This window comes from Nannospalax galili, unplaced genomic scaffold (genome assembly GCF_000622305.1).
Source record: "Nannospalax galili isolate Female #2095 unplaced genomic scaffold, S.galili_v1.0 scaffold155, whole genome shotgun sequence".
Classification (NCBI taxonomy): Eukaryota; Metazoa; Chordata; class Mammalia; order Rodentia; family Spalacidae; genus Nannospalax; species Nannospalax galili.
This window is the reverse complement of record NW_008339923.1, coordinates 1326448-1345860: the sequence shown is the minus strand read 5'-3', so window position 1 is coordinate 1345860 and position 19413 is coordinate 1326448. Positions and strand designations below refer to the sequence as shown.

Sequence of the window (19413 nt, the reverse complement as noted above, 5' to 3'; positions counted from 1 at the left end):
GCTTGGCTGACCTTAGTGAGTCTTAGAAATAATGGCTTGCTTGGAATCAGTGTGGTAGCACATACCGGTTACTGACTATGTTATAAAATGAATTCTGAACTCTAAATACCTTTAATTCTTGGTGACATTGAGAAAAAAAAAACCCAAAGATTTATTTTACTCTTAATTATGTGTATGTGTCTTTGTGGGGGTATGTACACATGTGTATGTGAGCAGGTACCCAAAGAGACCAAAAGAGGAAGTCAGATTCCCTAGAGCTAAAGTTACAGGCAATTTTGAGCCTCCCAATATGGGTGCTGGGAACTGAATGTGGGTCCTGAGGAAGAGTAGAATGTGCTTTTAACTGCAAGGCCATTTCTCCAGACCACAGGCTGAAATTTTTAAATGGGGTGCTCAGCCCACTGAGAAGATGATATCTGAGCAAAGATATGAAGCAGCTGAGGGAATTAGCCATGGAGTTATCTAGGGAAAAGCACACCAGGCACCAGGAACAGTCAGTCACTACAGGGCCTGACAGTAAAGAATAGCTTTCAGTCCAGGGTGGGGAAATGGGGGAATGATGGGCAGGGTAGATGGAGATGTCAGAAAGGTAATGGATAGGCAGGACTGATCATGGAGGGCCTTGTGAGCTGTTATAAAAAGGTTTCAATTCTGAGCTAAAGAGGGAGGGAGATTCATGATAGAATTTTGGGCGGAAGACTGATTTGAATTCAATTGCTAAGTTGTAACAGTACCGCTGTGGCTGATGTATGGAGAATAAACTATCAAGACAAGAGTAGAAACAAGTTAGAAGACTGCTGTTGTAGTCCAGCTAAGAGCCAGATGCTCAGAGAGAGAAGACATGGGAAGCAGAGACTAAACTTTTAGACCTGTTGGTTAGTGCTGAATTCTTTTTAAAAACTTATTTATTTTTATTTTATGTGTGAGTGTATTCCCTGCATGTATGTAAGTGCACTCATGTCATGCAATGCCCTCAGAGGCCAGAAGAGGGCATTGGATCTCCTGGAACTGGACTTTTGACCATTGTTAGCTGCTATGTGGTACTGGGAACAGAGCCCTGGTCCTCTGCAAGAGAAGCCTGTACTCTTAACCTCTGAGCCATCTCTTCAGCTCCTAATGCTGAATTCTTAAACCATTTTACAGAGCTTCTCAGTACTTTTAGCTATGGAGTCTTTGAGAATGCAGAAAGATTTTCTGTATACAGTGAATCTGCTTGACTCTCTTAGGTGATGCAATGATGGTGAACCATTTGCCTGTCTTTCTTAAATATTCCATGGCAGGTTTATAAAATACCTTATTCCATTTCTTAGTGTTTTTCTGGTGTTTAATATGAAAAGTACCTTGAAATGACCATGGTCACATGGTGACTTGGGCCCATCTGTAGATGGGACTGAGTGAATCTGAATTACCAAAATGTACTGAGCCAATAGACTATTGTAGGAAATTATATTTTCTTGGAAAGCTGCTGATATATCAAAATTTATGTTTGCTATAGTCTGAATGAGGTTTTCTCCAGCTCATGGTGAAATTTTGTCCCTAATGAGATGGTGTTAAGAGATAATTGGACTTTTAAAAGGTGTTTGGAATAAGAGGGTTCTATTCTCATGAAGGGATTAGTGTGCTCTTGAAGGACTAGATTAATATCTTGAGAGTGAGCTGCTTGAAAGCAAGGCCACACCTTATGTTTAGTCACTTTCACTTGAACACATCCACCCTTCCACTTTTCCAACACACAACACAAAGCATTGGTCAGATGTGGCTGTCTGATACTGAACTTTCAGCTTCAGAACCATGAGCTGAACAAACCTCTGTTTTTAGGCGGGGCGGGGGGGTGCAATACAGTTGGTAGACTGCTTACCTAGAATGCAGGAGACCCTGGGTTCTGTCACCAGTACTGCATAAAACTGGGCATGCTGATGCACACCTGTAATCCCAGTACTTGGGAGCTGGAAGCAAGGGGATCAGAAGTTCAAGGTCATCCTCAGCTACACAGTCAGTCCAAGTCCTGTCTCAAAAAAAAAGTAAAATAAACTTCTTTGTGAATTAAACAATCTTTAGTGTTTTGCTATAAGCAACAAGAAATGGACTAAGGCGATATTATCACCTTTTCCCTTCTACCATCATTATTTTGTTTAAAAATTTTTTTTTAGAATTTGTCTGTGTGTGTGTGTGTGTGTGTGTGTATGTGTGTGTGTGCGTGCACATGTGTATGAAAGTTAGAGGACAGCTTGCTGGATTTGGTGAGGCTTGGCACACACTGAGTCATCTTACCAGCCCTGTTCTTTTGTTTTGTCTTTTTGTTTTGTTTTTTTCGATACAAGAGTCTCATGTATTTCAGGCTGGTCTCAAACTCACTATGTAGCTAAGGATGGCCTTGAACTTCTGATCCTCCCAACACACACACACACACACACACACACACACACACACAATTTTTTTTAAAAGAAATGCAAGATATTTAAATCTCTCAGGGCTTTCTCTATCCATCCCTTCTAGAACACATGACTACCCTTATGCTGGGGTGTGGCTCAGAGCCCCATGATATTTTCTCTTAGACTATGAATATGTTAGCTTAGGAGGTCACTGAAAATGAAAGTAAAATGTCACTTAGTATAAATGTAAGTCATGGGAAAAGTAAAGCAATAAACAAAAGGGAAAATACATCCCTACTTAAGTATTTTTTAAAAATATTAAAAGTGAGATATTTCTATTAGCAAGGTTGTGAGATGAGAGGAAGAGGGAGAGAGAAGTGTGAGGTTAACAGTGCAAAATATTTAAAGCCAAGTGGTCATTTACTATGACTCCAGATGTCAGTAAATTTCAAGGGTAAATGTTCATCTAATTATATTCACCTTTGTATAGGAAACTCCCTCAGCAAAGACTGTTGGCAAAAGGATTCCTTCCAGCCTCCCTCCCACTGTCTAGCAACTAAGATTTTCTTGAAACCCTTCCTAAGTGCTGGGACTAGAAAATGAGAGAATTAAAAGGTCAGTAGAAAGTGTTGATGCCTATATGGTTTTCTTAATAACAGCAGAAGCATAAAGGAGACCTGCTCTTAATCAATTTCTTGTTTTTAGTCTGTTCAAATTTAAAAAAAAATTTTTTTTATGTGTATGAGTGTCTTGCCTGCATGTATGTAAGTACATCTGTGTGTGCAGTGCCCACAGAGGCCAGAAGATGGTGTTGGATCCCGTGGAACTCAAGTTATGGATGGTTGTTAGCTGCCATGTGGGTGCTGGGAAACAAATCCAGATCCTCTGGAAGAGCAGCCAGTGCTTTTAACCATTGAGCTATCTCTCCACCTCAAAATTTTAAATTTCTTTTTAAGTTGATTTTGGTTATTTGAGTCTATAGGAATGTTTCCTGTTTAGTAAGTTATCTAATGTGTTGACATAAAAGTATCTACACTATGTTTCCTATGAGCCTCTTAATTTCTATATTATTGGTACTGATGTTTTCCCTTTCATTCTTGGTTTTAGTAATTTGTTTCCCTTTTTCATGGTTAGTGTATTAAAAGATTTTTCTTTTTTATTTACTTTTTATTTTATGTGTATGAGTGTATTGGCTGAATGTGTGTAAGTGCATTCATGTCATGCAATGCCCACAGAGGTCAGAAGACAGTTGTTAGCCATGACATGGGTGCTGGGAGTCAAACCTGGGACCTCTAGATGAACAGCAAGTGTTCTTAACTGCTGAGCCATCTCTCCAGTCCCCAAGATTTTTCAATGTTCTTGGTCTTCTCAGTGTACCAAGTTTTGTTTCATTGACTTTGTGTGTTATTTTTCTGTTTCCTATTTCATTATTTCCTCCCCAATCTTAATTATATCTCCCTTTCTCTAATTTATGTTCTTAATCCATAAATGTATGTTTTCATGCATTTGGATCTGGAGAATTGAATAAGGCCTGGCTCCTCATAGGCCTTATTCTACCTCTGAACTTTACCCCCAGCCCTCTTTTTTTACCTTTTGAGGTGGGATGTTACTAAGTTGCCTGATCAGGTCTTAAACTTGTAATTCTCCTGCTTTAGCTTCCCAGGTAGCTGGGAGACTTGGCACCTCCAGGCCTGGTTTCCTTTAATATCACACACACACACACACACACACACACACACACACACACACCTTATAGATATTTCTCCTTTCCTAATAAAGACATTTAAAGCTATAAACTTCCTTGTAAGCACTGCTTTAGCTGTATCCCATAAAACTTAATATTTGTATCCTTGCTTTCCTGTAGTCAAGCATACTTTCTAACCAATAGATTATTTTTTGACCAGTAGATTCTGTGAAACATGCTTGGAAATTTTTGATTTTCCTGTGTGTGGTAAGTTTCCCTGGCTTCCTGACCCTTGTGAGTTTAATCACTAGCTTCCTGAGTCTCATGAGCTCCTCTCATGGGAGATGTTTGAATTTGCAAGAAATACCCACACAACATGTATGTAAAGAGCACACAAAGACTCCCTAGTTGTCTCATTATCCATGTCTTTCCATTGGATTTCTGGCTGGTCTGCCAGTTTTCTGCTTCCCTACTGAGATTACAACTCCAGGCTAGCTGAGCTGATGGTCCTTCCTTGCAGTTTTCCACTTAGATCACTATTTTTACTCACTATGTTCCTGGGTGTGTTTTGCTTCGAATCAGGTCAGCATCGTCTGGCTGTGAACATGGAGAACTGCTTTAGGGACCGAGCTTAGAGATAGGGATTGGAGAAGCCGAGGCAAAAACGCCACAGACTCATATGTGAAATGAATTTTTTAAAATGAAGAGTCACTTCTCAGTGTACTGTATGCCTCTCTGACTGACTTCAGAGCTCTGAGTTTTTGATGACATGTCCTGTTTAATCATTGCTCTTTGAACAGGAAATCCTGTCCTGGGAATCCTGGGAGTCCTGCATATGCATTGATCGTGTGTGTGTGTGTGTGTGTGTGTGTGTGTGTGTGTGCGCCTGTGCACACAAGTGCATGTATGTAGAGGCCAGAAGTTAATCACATGTTGTTCTCAGTGCTGTCTACCTTAGTTTATGAGATGGGGTCTCTCATCTTTAATTAGACTAGGCTTTCCCAGCTCTGAGAGTAAAAGCATATGTCATCATGACTGGCTTTTTTTAAAAAAAAAAAACATTATGCATTGTTTTTTATTGAATTTTTGCAACTTTCATACAACATAATTTGATGGTACTTAGATTCCCCCTTTATTTGAGCCTATCTTTATTATACCATCCCAATTAATGTACTCTAATTATATATATATATATGTATATGTATATATATGAGATGTGCCTATATATAGGCCTTAATCAATCAATCGATAGAGGCCTGTAGAGTCTAGTTTGTGTCCCCAAACGTCCTTCAATATGGGTCCATCTACTGGACCCTGGTCAATCTACCAAGAATCCCATCGTTGAAAGACTATCTCTCCCCCTCCCAGGAGCCATTGGTTGCCAAAATTTCCTTAAGTTGGGTTGGAGTTTCTCACCCACTTCCCCATGTCTATGTAGGGATTTTGTCTGGTTTAAGCTTACATGGAATTTGTGCATGCTGTCACCGTTGTTGTGAGTTCATATGAGAAACTGACCAGCTGTCTGAAAAATTCTGTTTCTTTGTGGTCATCCACCACCTCTACCTCTGGCTCTTAAAATCTTTCTGCCTCTGTTCCACAATGATCTAAGCCTTGGGGAGCAGAAATTTGATATATGTCCTATCAGGATAAATACTCTATAGCTTCTTGTTCTCTGCATATTGGCCAGTTGTAGGTTTCTTTTTTTAATATTTTATTACTTTTATTTTATGCATGAGTGTATTGCCTGCATGTGTGTAAGTGTACCCATGTCATGCAGTGCTCACACAGGTCAGAAGAAGGCATCAGATCCCATCCCTGGAATTGGAGTTACAGACAGTTGTTATCTGCCATATGGGTGCTGGGAATCAATCCCTGGTCCTCTGCAAGAGCAGTCAATGCTCTTAACCACTAAACCATCTCTCCAGCCACAGTTGTGGGTTTCTGTGTTAATAACCATGTACCGTATAAGGAAACTTCTCTGGTGAGAATTGAGAGATGAATCAATCCATGGGTATAACAATAAGGCTTTAGGAATCAATTTAATAGAATAACTAGTAGAAAACTAGTAACTAGTATTAGGTTCTCCCCAATGTCCTGTGACTTGTCTATCCTCAGGTTCCTAAGCCTGATACCAATGTCAGGTATGGGCTCCATCTTATGAAGCAGACCTTAAAATCCAGTTAGAGAGTGGTTGGTTACTCCCATAATATCTGTGCCACTATTGCACCAGTGGGCATATCTTGCCACATGCCTGGACTTTTTATGTGGATTCTGGGAATTGAACTCAGGTCCTTGCATGGCAAGCACTTTATCAACTGAGCCATCTGCCCACCTCCACCCTCTTCTGCTGATTCTGATGTAAAAGCGGGATTCAGAATCATTGAGGTGGATATGATTACTGGGGGGGGGGAGGAATCTTGATTCCACATCAATCAATAGGCATTTATTGAACAGCAGTCAAGCATGGATACAACAGTGCTGAGGTTCCAAAGGAAACTGGGGCAGTAGGAAAAACAGAGAAGATAATAATGCAGTGAACTGTGAGCATGTAAAGATGGTGATGTTGAGTCTGGAAGCAATGGTAGCAAAAAGAATGTCCCCACTGCACCCTTCTTTCTGATATGGATGATAGTTGTCAGAATGATTTCAGACAGTAACATAGTCATGATGTATACTCATATTTACCCATTGGGGGAAACTGGAATAATTTCCCCAAATCATGTGATGATTACAAATATAATTTTAAGTGACTATATTTTAGCTTATGTTGTTTAATAAATGTTTAGATTTTGTTTTTATATGGACTGTGATGATTTTATAACCCCAATATCTGTTTCAATAACAGAAAATCAGAGTCATCATGGGCAGTGTGACAGAGTATTCTGAAATGGGGAGTCCATAAGTCAAATCAGGAAGACAGAGGGAGAACTACTAACACTTCTTTTTGTCTTTCAATTGAATTTGGTCTTTAAGTTTTTCCTAACAATTCAGTGTTTCATCAAGTGAGACTACATAGCTGTATATGCAGAGAGCTTATAAACAATATATGTGTGAATTAATTTTGTTTTTGAGACAGGGTCTCCCTGTAACCTCAGCTTACCTGGAACTTGCTATGTAGACCAGGCTGATGATCTCACCAATTCCTGAGTGCTGGAATTAAAAGGATGTCCCACCATGCCTGGCTCCAAATTAATATTTTTTGATGAAGAGTACACAAAGTTGGAGACCAATAAATATTATAATAGAATTAATGCTAACCTGAAAATCAGGAAGACTTTTATGTTAATCCTACTTTAACTACCAGCTTACTGTGTTAACATGAGCAAGTTACAAAGACTCTAAGCTTTGTATTCTGTATCTGTAAAAAACAAGGTCCTGAGGCCGGAGAGATGGCTCAACAGTTAAGAGCAGTGGCTGCTCTTGCTGAGAACCTGGGTTTGGTTTCCAGCATCTATATGGCAGTTAACAACTGTCCTTAACTCCAGTTCCAAAGGATCCAGTGCCTTCTTCTGACCTCCACAGGCATTGCACAACACTGGTATACTTATATACAAGCAGACAAAACAGTCATACACCTAAAATAAAAATAAATTTTAAAATTTTCAATATTTTCAAAATTTTTACAGGAAAAATTAGAAAAAAAGGAGCAAACACCAGAAATGGAATATTATAAATTTTGTTGTAATCAAGCATTGAAAAATGAATTTATAAAATTTCACTGTAGAAACAAGAATGAAAGAAAAATGAATAGAGTAAAAATAGAGGAATAGAAGAGTAATGAAAAAACCCTGCTGTTCTCAGAGTAAGGAGACAATAAGTCACTGCATCTTATGGTTTATTCTGTACAGTAATGGAATAAAGGGGTGGAGGAAAATACCACTTTAAACTTAGCCCTGTATAAGCACAGCCTGTACTTTGTGACCTGGGGGTATAGAATGTAGCCCTTTTGCTGGTACACTCAGCTAAGGACAAATTTCACTCTGGCTTCCAATTGGTTAGCAATCTCCAAGCCCAACTTCCAGATTCTAACCTTTAGTTTAATGCTGCTCCATAGAAATGAGCTAGACACTTGCCCTGGGGTGGCAGACTGAGAGACGAAGTTTGCCACTTCCATTTGACAGTCCAGAGGATCAATGACAGCAGCACACCCTGCCTGAACAACAGCTTTAATAGGTAAAATACACACACAGATCTGTACATGTCAGGATTGGTACATACTCAGAAACAGAACCCCTGTGCACCCTGCAAGTCCTTGAGCCCTTAGTGCTTTGGACCTGCTTTCTTGCATTATCCATTATCCATTTTGTTCTGTGTGTACTTGGGGCCGTGTTCTGTTTTGGTGCAGGTACTTCTCTTTGCTTTTCCAAATGGGTTTTAGACACTGGGCAATGGTCAAGGTTTGAATGATCTCAATTTTCCCCCGGAGTTACTACTCACAGATTTGCATACAAAATATATCAAAAACCATTAATGTATTTCCCTACCATGCTCAAGGCCTTGGGTTTGATCCTAAACACTGTAAAAGTAAACAAACAAAAACATGTGTTCAAACACTAATGTAACTAAATTTCAAACACTAATATAATCACAAAGGATATTTAGAAATATAAATATGCCTCTTTTTCCCTTGAAAATGTAAGGGGAAAAAGGTTGCAAAATCACTACTGCTATTTTTCTTAAGTGTCTATCTAGCGTGTATTTATATGACATCTTTACAACTCCAATTCTAAAGATAAAAGATAATAAAAATAGATGTCTAAGGTTCTTGAAAAAATCCCTTAAATTAAACCTTTCTTTTGTCAGCACTTGTCTTCAGTGTACTTTTGTTACTGTCTAATGTCAGGGGTCTTATTTTAGACTTACAGATTCCAGTCTGCTTTTAGAAGATTATTCATCCAAGATGAGCCCCAAACCCAAGAGAGCCAAACCGAGCCTTCTGTCTGGAAAGGACAAAGAAAACCTGTCAGGCGACTACATGGTGCCTATTTTCTCAGGGCGGTGAGTGTGCTCTGTCTTCTTGCCTTTGATTATTATAAATGAGGAGTCACTAGTAACCACCATTTATTGAGCAGTCACTACATATTGGATAAAAAGGGTCTTAACCCTACACTGAGAATTATGTGCTCAATAAATAAAACAATGGGTTTTCTTTTCAGAAATTTGTGTATGCATAGGACAGGACAAAAGAGAATGGTCAGAACATGTGCTTCTTATCTGACTAACAGACATGGGAAATAGAGCTTTGGATGTGAGTTACCAAATGCTATATATAGTTGTTAGATACAGGTAAAAAGAAAGGTTCAAAACTATGGAGAGTCAAAGGGTGTAATTAAAGATGTGGGAGGGGAAGATAAGGGATATAAAGGATAGCAGAGGTGTGAATATGACCAAAGTATGCTGTATGTATTTATGAAATGTCAACAGTGAAGTTCATTACTTTATTAATACGTGCTACTAATAATTTTTTAAATTTATGTTTAAAACACCTCAAACTATAAAATGTTCAATGACTAAAAACAAAACCCAGATGATATATTTAGGGAGGTGAAAAATGTTTTGATTTTCAGTGTGATTTTAGTCAGTATTCATTAGGGGTAAATTAATAATTTGAATATCTATTTTTTTATTTATCCAGTGGAAAATAGATTGCTATCTATTTCTAGACAAACTTCAAAGTAATCACTGAATCACAAGTTTATATGATGCCAAATCTCCATCTTGATAAGGTAAACTTTTTCTGAGTGGTAATAGTATTCAAAGGAGCAGCTGGAGAGACGACTCCGGTTAAGAGCACTGTCTGCTCTTGCAGAGGACCCAGGCTTAGTTCTCAGCACCCACACGGTGACCAGTAACTGTCTGTAACTCCAGTTCCAAATGATCTGACACACTCTTCTGACCTTTGCAGGTTTGCATGCACATGGTACACTTACATACATGTAGGCAAAACACTGATATACATAAAAATATAAATATAATAATATAAATAATAAAATAACAATGCTGAATGGAATTTTGAAAGGAAACTTGTTGGAGAAACCAAGTTTAAAGCAGAACAGGAGCTTTCTGGAGCTTCCCATTTGTTTTCCGTTGAACTGAGAGCTGATCCTGCAGCAAGCTGATGTTCAAAAATACTCGTCTTCTTAAAGCAGATTTTGCAGGGAGTGGCTGCTCCTGGAGAGTCAGGAGCCTGGCTGGGATATTGGCAACATCCTTCAGTTGAATGTGGTTTTTCCAACCACTGCTCTCCCATAGTTCCTTCCTGACTTGTTTCAGAGGATCATACTATATTTTCTCTGAGCCCAATTAGGAAGGTAAGGAGATAGATAACACTGAGTTTTTCATTTTTTATCTCCTATCCTAATTTTTTTCCAGTGAACTTTCCAGAGAAACATGCTGATTGTGCTAATTATGCCTGCCCATATTTAGCTCTAACACATAGGTTACACTTGTATGCATAACATGAGATGGAGAGGCTAGAGAGTGGTATCTTTTGTCTTCTGGTCTCCTCCCAACTCTGTTTTTTAAAAATATTTTATTTATTATTTTTTATTTTATGTGAATGAGTGTGTTGCTTGCATGAATGTGAGTGCACCCATTTCATGCAATTCCCATGGAGGTCAGAAGAGGGCATCTGATCCCCTGGAACTGGAGCTATGGATAGTTGTTAGCCACCATGTGGGTACCGCAAACCCAGGGTCCTCTGCAAGAGCAGCCAATGCTCTTAACCATTGAGCCAGTTCTCCAGTCCCACCAACTGTGTTTTTTTAAAGATCATCTAAAGAGCTGGGAGTGTAACTCAGTGTGCATGTTTAGTATGCTCATGGTCCCAGATTTCGTCCCTAACACCTCTCTCCCCCAAACCATTGAAAAATCATGTCAACTTAGTCTGTGTGACATGCCTTGCTGCCCGTTTAGGCACAAAATGAAGCTTCCTATTCCTAACATCTCCCTTAACTTTCCCTATGAGGGCATAGAACCCCTAGAACTAGAGTTACAGACAGTTGTTAGCCACCCATGAGGATTCTGGGAACTGAACCCAGGTCCTCTTCAGCAAGAGCAGCCAGTGCTCTTAACCTCTGAGCCATCTCTCCAGCTCCTAATTATAGGATTTTAAATTTTACTTTACTTATGTATGAAAAAATACGAATAGGATTGGCGAGATGGCTTAGCTGGTAAAGGCATTGCCAGGCCCAACTTGAGTTTGATCCCTGTGCTCTACCTGGTAAAGGAAAAAAACAACTCTCACAGGTTGTCCTCTGACCTCCACACATGTGTCATGGTGTACACATGTGTGCACACGCACACACACACACACACACACATACCACTAAATAAATAAATAAGTAAAGAAGTAAATGTAATTTTTTAAAAATGATACAGATGAACTTTGACTTTCTTCTGTCTGCTGGGCTGTGCCAACATGCTCATAGTTAAGGTAATGGCAGCTTAACTTCAAGCTCTCTCAGTTAGGGTTCTCTCAGGTGGGGAAAGACTAGTGTTGCAAATGATTCCTTGCCATACATACTGAATTGCATTACAAAGTTCGTTTCAAATCTCTGTGCTGGACATTGACCTCTGTGGAGAATCCCAAGCACATTTCTTTGATGGTTTGTTTTCACTTATTAATCCATTGTTCCCTATTTCATTGCAAAGAAAATATTTTAAATAATTATTTCAGGACACTAAGCTAAAAATCTTCCATCTTTCTTTCCTAACTACCAAATTAAAATGTACATATCATTAAGTCTCCTATAATGAACTACCCTGATAGTACTTAGAGAGCTAGGAAAAAAGTTAAAATGTATTCACTAAGTTTAGTTAGAAACAAAGTGGGCTAATCATATTTATGATACTTTTTAATAATTTCACAAGAAAAATGTCAAATGTGGGGAAATGATAAGTTCTGTTTCTTGGTAAAACTGCTTAGATTCAGGTGCTGGGTATCTAAAACACAATGGCTTAAATTTTGAAGTAATCCCTCTATGAAAAACTGAATGTACAATTCTGACTTGAGTCTAAAGAGACTCACTTTCAAGAGAAACTTCAATATAATCAGTTGTCTCTAGGAATATCTGACAAAGTGTATAACAAAGGCATTGAAGGAGGCCAAAAATAATCTGAATATTTTTAACAACATTAATAAATCACCACGCAAATTCTGTCATACCTACCATATTAAGTACGGCACTTTTGGATATGACCCTCATCTCCATCACCATCAATTACAAATAATTGCAAGTTTGGTCATTTCTTCTCATCAGGGTTATATACAAGCATAAATGAAGGTTATTGAGCACACACATATACCCATATAGGTAAATCCTTTATGATCTTAGAAACGAGGATGCACAAGAGTCTCATGTGTGTTTAGAACATATTTGTGCAACAGGTCTGGGCAATGCCCTGCAGTAGAGTTATACAATCCAGATCAAGCATGTAGTCATGTATCAGGATCACAGATATATGAACTGTATTTTATTCTACAATATCCTCTGGAAAGAAAATCATAGCTTCATCTTTTATTATAAATGTAATCGTATGTAAACATACTACGTTGACTAGTGAAACTTGCTTGGGCAATTTACCTGACTTCTCCGAGCCTTGTTACCATATATCTAAAATAGGATGGTGTTTACCTCCTTGGGTTTTATTTGGATGGGATGAGATACTATACGTAAAAACATCAGAGCCTTAATAAACATTGTCACTCTTGTCATTCTTGTCATTATTTAAGGCAACCACTTCTATACAGTGCAGTTATTAGATTCTGATTTACCAGGTTTTTAAAATTTTTTTTAATTTTTTATTTTATGTTTATGAGTGTATTGTCTGTGTGTGTGCAAGTGCACCCATGTCATACAATGCCCACAGAGGTCAGAAGAGGGCATCAGATTCCCCTGGAACTGGAGTTACAGATGGTTGTTAGCCACCATGTGAGTGCTGGGAATTGAACCCGGGTCCTCTGTAAGAGCAGCCAGTGCTCTTAACTGCTGAGCCATTTCTCTATCCCTTAGCAGATTTTTCAGTCGCAGGCTTTCTTGGGCACAGGAAGTGTCAGAGCTTAGCAAAACTAGGCAAACATGCATTACCAATTACGATGGCCCTTACTGTGCTCTTACTGTGTTTCAGGCAAATGCATGTGGGTGGAATTACAAACACGGAAGAAGAGAGAATCAAAGAAGCTGCTGCGTACATAGCCCAGAGGACTCTTCTTGCAAGTGAGGAAGCGATCACAGCCTCCAAGCAGTCGACAGCATCCAAACAGTCCAAAGTGTCCAAACAGGCCACATCCACCCATCAGCAGGAAGAAATTTTTGAGAAGAAGTCAAGAAAAGTTGCACTTCGAGAAAAAGCAGAACAGTTGTCACTGAGAAAAACAGTAAGGAGAGATAATTTAATGCTACCTAAAGTAGAGATGTATGTAACAAGTTATGTGTGCATATGTGTATACAGATGTTGACTGATTTATTTCAAGGGAAGAAATATATGGCCTATTAAGGAAACAAAGCTAAAGGAAACAAGGAGAAAAGACATCAAAATGCATAGGCCGAAAAAGGCAAATTTTATAATTTTAAACTTCACAGAAATTCAGATTTGACAGAAATTAAGTTTCTAAAGCAGCTTTAGAAAGGCTCTGTAGTGATGTTGCTTAAGCTTAGAATGTTAAATAACCACACTTGTTTTTAAAAGCAGGGAAAAGAATGGCTTTTACCTAACTGCAAAAATAAAGATCAAAATGTAAAATTTAGGTCAGGGGATATATCTCAGTTGGTAGTGCTTGCCTAATACACATCAAGCCAGATGTGGTGGTGGACTCCTCTAATTCTAGCACTGGAGAGGTGGAATCAGGAGGATCAGAAGTTCAAAGTCATCATTGGCTATAGCAGATACTGAGTTCAAGGCTAGCCTAGGCTACATGAGACCATGTCTTAAAAAAAGTAAAGTATAAAATGTTGGTTTCTGTCTGTTATTTCAGCACTAGAAGTAACTTTAACTTAATAGTATGATGACAATGTTTGGCTATTTGCTTCTTGTTTTTCAGTTAGAAGAAACTCAGGCGTACCATGGAAAGTTGAATGAAGACCATCTACTACATGCTCCTGAGTTTATCATTAAACCTCGTTCTCACACAGTTTGGGAGAAAGAGAATGTAAAACTACACTGCTCTGTAGCAGGCTGGCCAGAACCTCGTCTCACATGGTACGTTCTCTCTGTGAAAACCAATAAAATGCATCATCCAAGTGAAGTTTACCTCCAGTAAAAACACATTGAACTAGCAATATGCAAGAATTGATAAAGGCATCTATGTTTGTACATGCTTTCAAAATAGTAAAGGGTCGGGGCTGGAGAGATGGCTCAGTGGTTAAGAGCACTGGCAGCACTTGCAGAGGACCTGATTTCAATTCCCAGCACCCGCCCCTGAACTCGTGATCCTCCTGCCTTAGACTCTGGAGTAGTAAAATTACAGGAGCCTGTCACCAAGCTCTACCTTTTTCCTTACTTTTAAAGATAACTTTCAAAAGGGTACAGAGAAACCTCTGGGAGAGAAATATCCATTTGCTAAGCGTGTATCTGGCTTTGGTTTTTTTGAGGGGGTGTTTGAGACAAGGTTTCCCTGTAGCCACAGCTGGCCTAGATAGAACTCACTATGTAGACCAGGCTGGCCTTGAACTCACAGAGATCTGACTGCCTCAGCCTCCTGGAATGCTGGGAATAAAGCCGTGTGCCACCACACCCGGCATATCTGTTTTTTAAATAGGTACCAACTAGAACAAAACCCCAGCCATATTTATGATGATGTTTTCAAACCAATGATAGCATTTCACAGAAGCAGAATTTAGCTTTGGAAGTTAAACTCTTTAATGTGCTTTGTTGAGCTAGAAAAGGAATGATTTAAAAACAAATGGAAAATTAAAAAAATTCCCCCACCAAAATGTAAGGTAACTAAACTGATGGCTCTTAAGTTCCAGTTGAACTAAAAAATAGAAGTATTTTTCAGTTATCCTTCCGAATTGAGTTGAGAAGTAACATACTTGACCTCTAACTCCTTCACTTGCGGCTTTGAAATATTGTCTGTCTCGAAGGCTTGGGAGGCCATGCACTTCCTGGAAGAGCCTCCTCTAGTCCCTTTACCCCTTCTGTGCTTGGAGGGGCCGCTCCCTTTCACCTGATGCGGGCCACCAGTCACTGAAACTCATTTTTTATCCTAAGTTCTCTAGGAAAGGACAAGTGAAAAATTTCACAGAAAGTCTCCCCTTGAACTCTCAGTGAAAAATAAATATGAAAACAAAAGAACCAGAGGGCAACTAAGAAAATCGTTCATCTAAGAAAATGGGCTGAAGAGATGACTCACTGGGGAAAGGCACCCGCAAGGCTTGCGTGACTGAGCAGAAATGTAGATAATCAGTGTGTACATAACTGACCATTGTCTGTGGCAATAAACAGGGTCAAGTCCAGGTTTGTGGAGCAAGAAGCTTCTGCAATTTGGGGGGGAACTCTTCACAAAAAGCAGTAGGACCTTATAGTATTAAGTGGGCTCAACGTCATACCAAACAGGGACCCTGAAACCTAAGCCTCATTCATCCCCGGTAAACCCACCTCTGGGAAAAGATTTCTGTGTGCGGTTAGTGCCCCTTCTTGGGACTGCTGCCTTTTCTAGAAAACATTAACCGATTCTAATTTAGTTTATAACACCTGTACCAGATATGCCCTTTTCATAATCATCCTTTCCCTCAATGGATGGAGTACCCACCACCCAAGCAAGAACCAAAGCTGTTGGTGATCACTTTGCTGGCACTTCACCTTTTTCAGTGCCCAGTTGCAGCTTCCTGGCCCTGACACTGAGCACAAATATTAGAGAAATATGAAATCTTGAGTAGAGGGAAGTGAACTGAAGGAGTAAGTTTGTGATGGTGCTTTGTGAAGTCCTGTTGTCTCCATGGATAGCAGCTAAGTCCTGAGCCATGCCTTTCAAAGGCATGTGCACCAGGGGTCTGGTTCCTTCACAGCCCTTTCCAGAGAAGGTTTGGCTCCAACTTTCCACTGGCTGCTATTAGGTCATGGGAGTCCCTGAGATCTGACAAATAATGTGAACAGGCAACAGCTGTTCTACTCACCGATCTCACATTACTGACCAAATCTATTTCAGTGGAACATAGAGGTTGCCCAGAGAACACTGTATTACAGAAAGAACACTAACCAAGGCCAAACACCAAGCTGGAGAGGAACACCATGCAGCTTTCAGCTCACCCCAAGAGCAGAAGGAAGACTGTGTTCAGTAGAGAAGCTGGTTGCACAGGACACTGCTGCATCACCACGTTGAAGCCAGACAATCTGGAGGAGGGAGGGCCTTGTACAAAGAATATTTCTGTAGTGGAAAAAATGTCAGTGTTTAAGAGGCTCTTTTATGCAGTAGCTTGTTTAATAATCCACTGGTTTAAAGGGGGAGGAAAACAGAATTTATGTTTTTTTATTTGCATAAATTCTGGAAGGTTATATGAGAACCTAAGAAAAGCAGTTGACTCTGACAGAGTGGGGTAGAAGGGCGCAGGTGCCTGCCAAGAGACTATTTGCTAAGCAGCCTTATGTCTTCTGGCTCCTAGAGCAGACAAGTGCATTACCAGCTTAACATTTTAAATTAAATTAAAAGAAATAGAGAAGAAAAAGAACATTCTCTTTAGATATGGGGATGCAGCTCAGTTGGTAGAGCACTCACCTATCAAGCATGAAGCCCTGGATTTGATCCTCCATATTGCATAAACCAGGCATGGTGGTACTCAGGAGATAGAGGCAGGTTCAAGGTCATTCTCAACTCTATAAGGAGTTTGAGGCCAGCCCTGGAATATATAAAACACCGTCTCAATATTATTTTTAAAAGGAGAAATTATTTCGGCTATGGACTGTTTTACGCAGCTACATTTAACTGCATTTGTGGCCTGAAACCTAAATCGAGTCTGTCGGTGGGAATCTTGATTTTAGCCTACAGGGCAATGCAGGAAAGCTCGAAGCGCTGTGTGGGTGGGAGTGAGTAGTTGTCATTAGTTACTCCACACCCTTATGTGCAATCGGTATGTTGGATCCTGGCTCAAAGCCTCAGACGAGACATTTTTAAAATGTATATTTGAAACTCTTCATTTGACTCCAAAGTTATTGTCAAATGAAAAGTGCAGAAATTTATCATTAAGTATTATAAATATTTCAAAACCTGGAAACAAAATTGCATGAAAAATAGATCTTAGGAAGAGTCTACAGATTTGTAAAACTCATCTGTTTTTGCAAATTATGATAATGTGTAAATTCTTTCAGAGGATCATACGCACTGAATTTGTTTACAGCATTAGTTATTACCATATATTTAAATTTAGTGGTCACTATCATGTTATCATAGAAAACAGCCTATACTTAATATAGTTAACAAAAAGTACTCACAAATTATAATAATCTCTCAACATAAAGTTTAGGGTTTATTTTAGATTTTTCTTTTTGTGTGTGAAAATTATCCTAAAGGGGCAGATCTCTCTCTCTCTCTCTCTTTCAGGTAACTGATTTTTCACAGTGGGAAGTAGCTATTTATTCAGCATGTAAGGTTGGATTCTAATCAGCATCCCCATTTGTGGTGAGATTTAACATGTTAAAGGTCATTTCTACATGCTTTATGTGATGATAGATAAAGGGACATGAAACCTTTTCATTTCACTATATTTTACATCACCAAAGAACACTTGCTGTCTCCCCTCATCATCAAAGTCGGCCCAACTTCTAAGCTGACATTTGTATATGAGGATGAAGTGTGTGTTTTACATATATAAATGGAAAAAGTTACTGTGCGGTAGAGTGTTATCCCAGAAATACCACATACCAAGAACTCATTAATCTAGGTTCATAAACTACAGGAAAATGGTAAGGGAATGGTGTCCATCTGAATATTCAAAGGATTTACAAAAGCCTTTGGGAAATAAGCCCAGGATGTAGATTACTCTGCAAAGCTAGCTGATGACTGGTTAGGTTGGAATTCCACTTTGCATAAACAACAAACTGTGAAGTGTGTGCTGGGCAAGCCCCAAACCCTTCTTTTCTTCTCTGACTTAATACTGAAGGCAGCCAGTCTCAAGTGACCCCAAACCTGAGCACCTCATAAAGGAAGTTCCCATCAGGATAGAAGGAAATGACTCTTGGACTTAATCCTTTGCTACTGTTTTAACCAGAAGTTTCCTTCACTGACATCTTGAGTTCCATGGAAGTTTCATGGTCAAGTGCTATGTATTTTAAACCAGTTTCCTTTGCCAGGTGGTCACATTAGAAGAGCTGGGAGTGTTCAGCCAGGGACGGGCATAAAGGTGCTAAGTCAAGTGGTACTGGAGGGCAGGAAGGGTGACGCAACTGTGGGAGCTGCAAAATACCATTTCAACTCAAACTTTATAGAGATATGAACAACATTGTTGACCAGAAGCCAGCTTGAGTGTCAGTCGTGCAGTCAGGCAGCACATGCTCGACATTTAGTGTCACATCGCTCCCTTTGTGCAGGTAAAGGACTACTGAGAACTTACCAGTGCCAGTGTGTAAAACAAAACAGAGCAGAACAGAGCAAGGGGAGCTTCTGAGCTGAGCATGAATTGACCTGAACTAATTACTCAGAAGACATTTTCCTTCATTCATGAAAATGGACCAGGTTTGAGATGAAGAGTTGTTGATGGTGTCTCTGGTCACATTGTCCTGTCTGCTAAGAGGCCTGTTTGAAGCCACTTCTGGGCTGGCAGCAACCAGCAATGTGTGCTGGAGCAGGGGAAGGGTTACACAGCACACTTGCCATTCGGCCGTGACTCCTGACCTTCAGATCTGAAACAAGACTCAGAAAGTCTCAACTTACTTTCTTCATGTGTATTCACTTAAAATCATTCATAGCATGAAGTATGTGCTTGTCAGAGCTTAATTTTTCAGTGAAAAAATTATAATTTATTTCATCATGAAATAATTTTGTTCAATCCAATTTAACCAACTATGAGCACCTGTAATACTGGCCCATGACTCCCTCAGGAGTGGGAATAAAAGAAAATATGGATCATACATAGTCCTCATCTTTAAGGGACAAATAACTTAGTAGGAGAAACACAGACCCAACCATAATTTTTTAAATTATTTATTTAATAACCACATAATTAGAAGAAGCATTTCCTAACAACAGCATTGACATATTCAAAAAACAATTTCCAGAGCTAAAATGCATCTCTTTCAAAATTGGCTGTAAATTTTTAGGTTTACAATTGAATTAATACAGTTATACAATACTGTACTCAGTATAAACCCTAAAGACGATAAAATTAAATGAGATTTTAACCTTTAAAAAAGATCTCCATTTCA

The 19413-nt window shown here is 39.2% G+C and overlaps 1 protein-coding gene across 3 annotated transcripts in view; it reads left to right on the top strand.

Annotated features, from left to right (window-relative positions):
* Positions 1 to 19413, top strand: part of Myom1 (myomesin 1) — a 163970-nt gene that overhangs the window by 25479 nt on the left and 119078 nt on the right. For all 3 annotated transcript variants that reach the window (XM_008834616.1, XM_029564280.1, XM_017798566.1), the window contains exons 3-5: positions 8914 to 9054; positions 13186 to 13435; positions 14099 to 14256. In XM_008834616.1, the coding sequence (XP_008832838.1) occupies positions 8914 to 9054; positions 13186 to 13435; positions 14099 to 14256 (549 nt within the window). The remainder of the gene's footprint in view (positions 1 to 8913; positions 9055 to 13185; positions 13436 to 14098; positions 14257 to 19413) is intronic.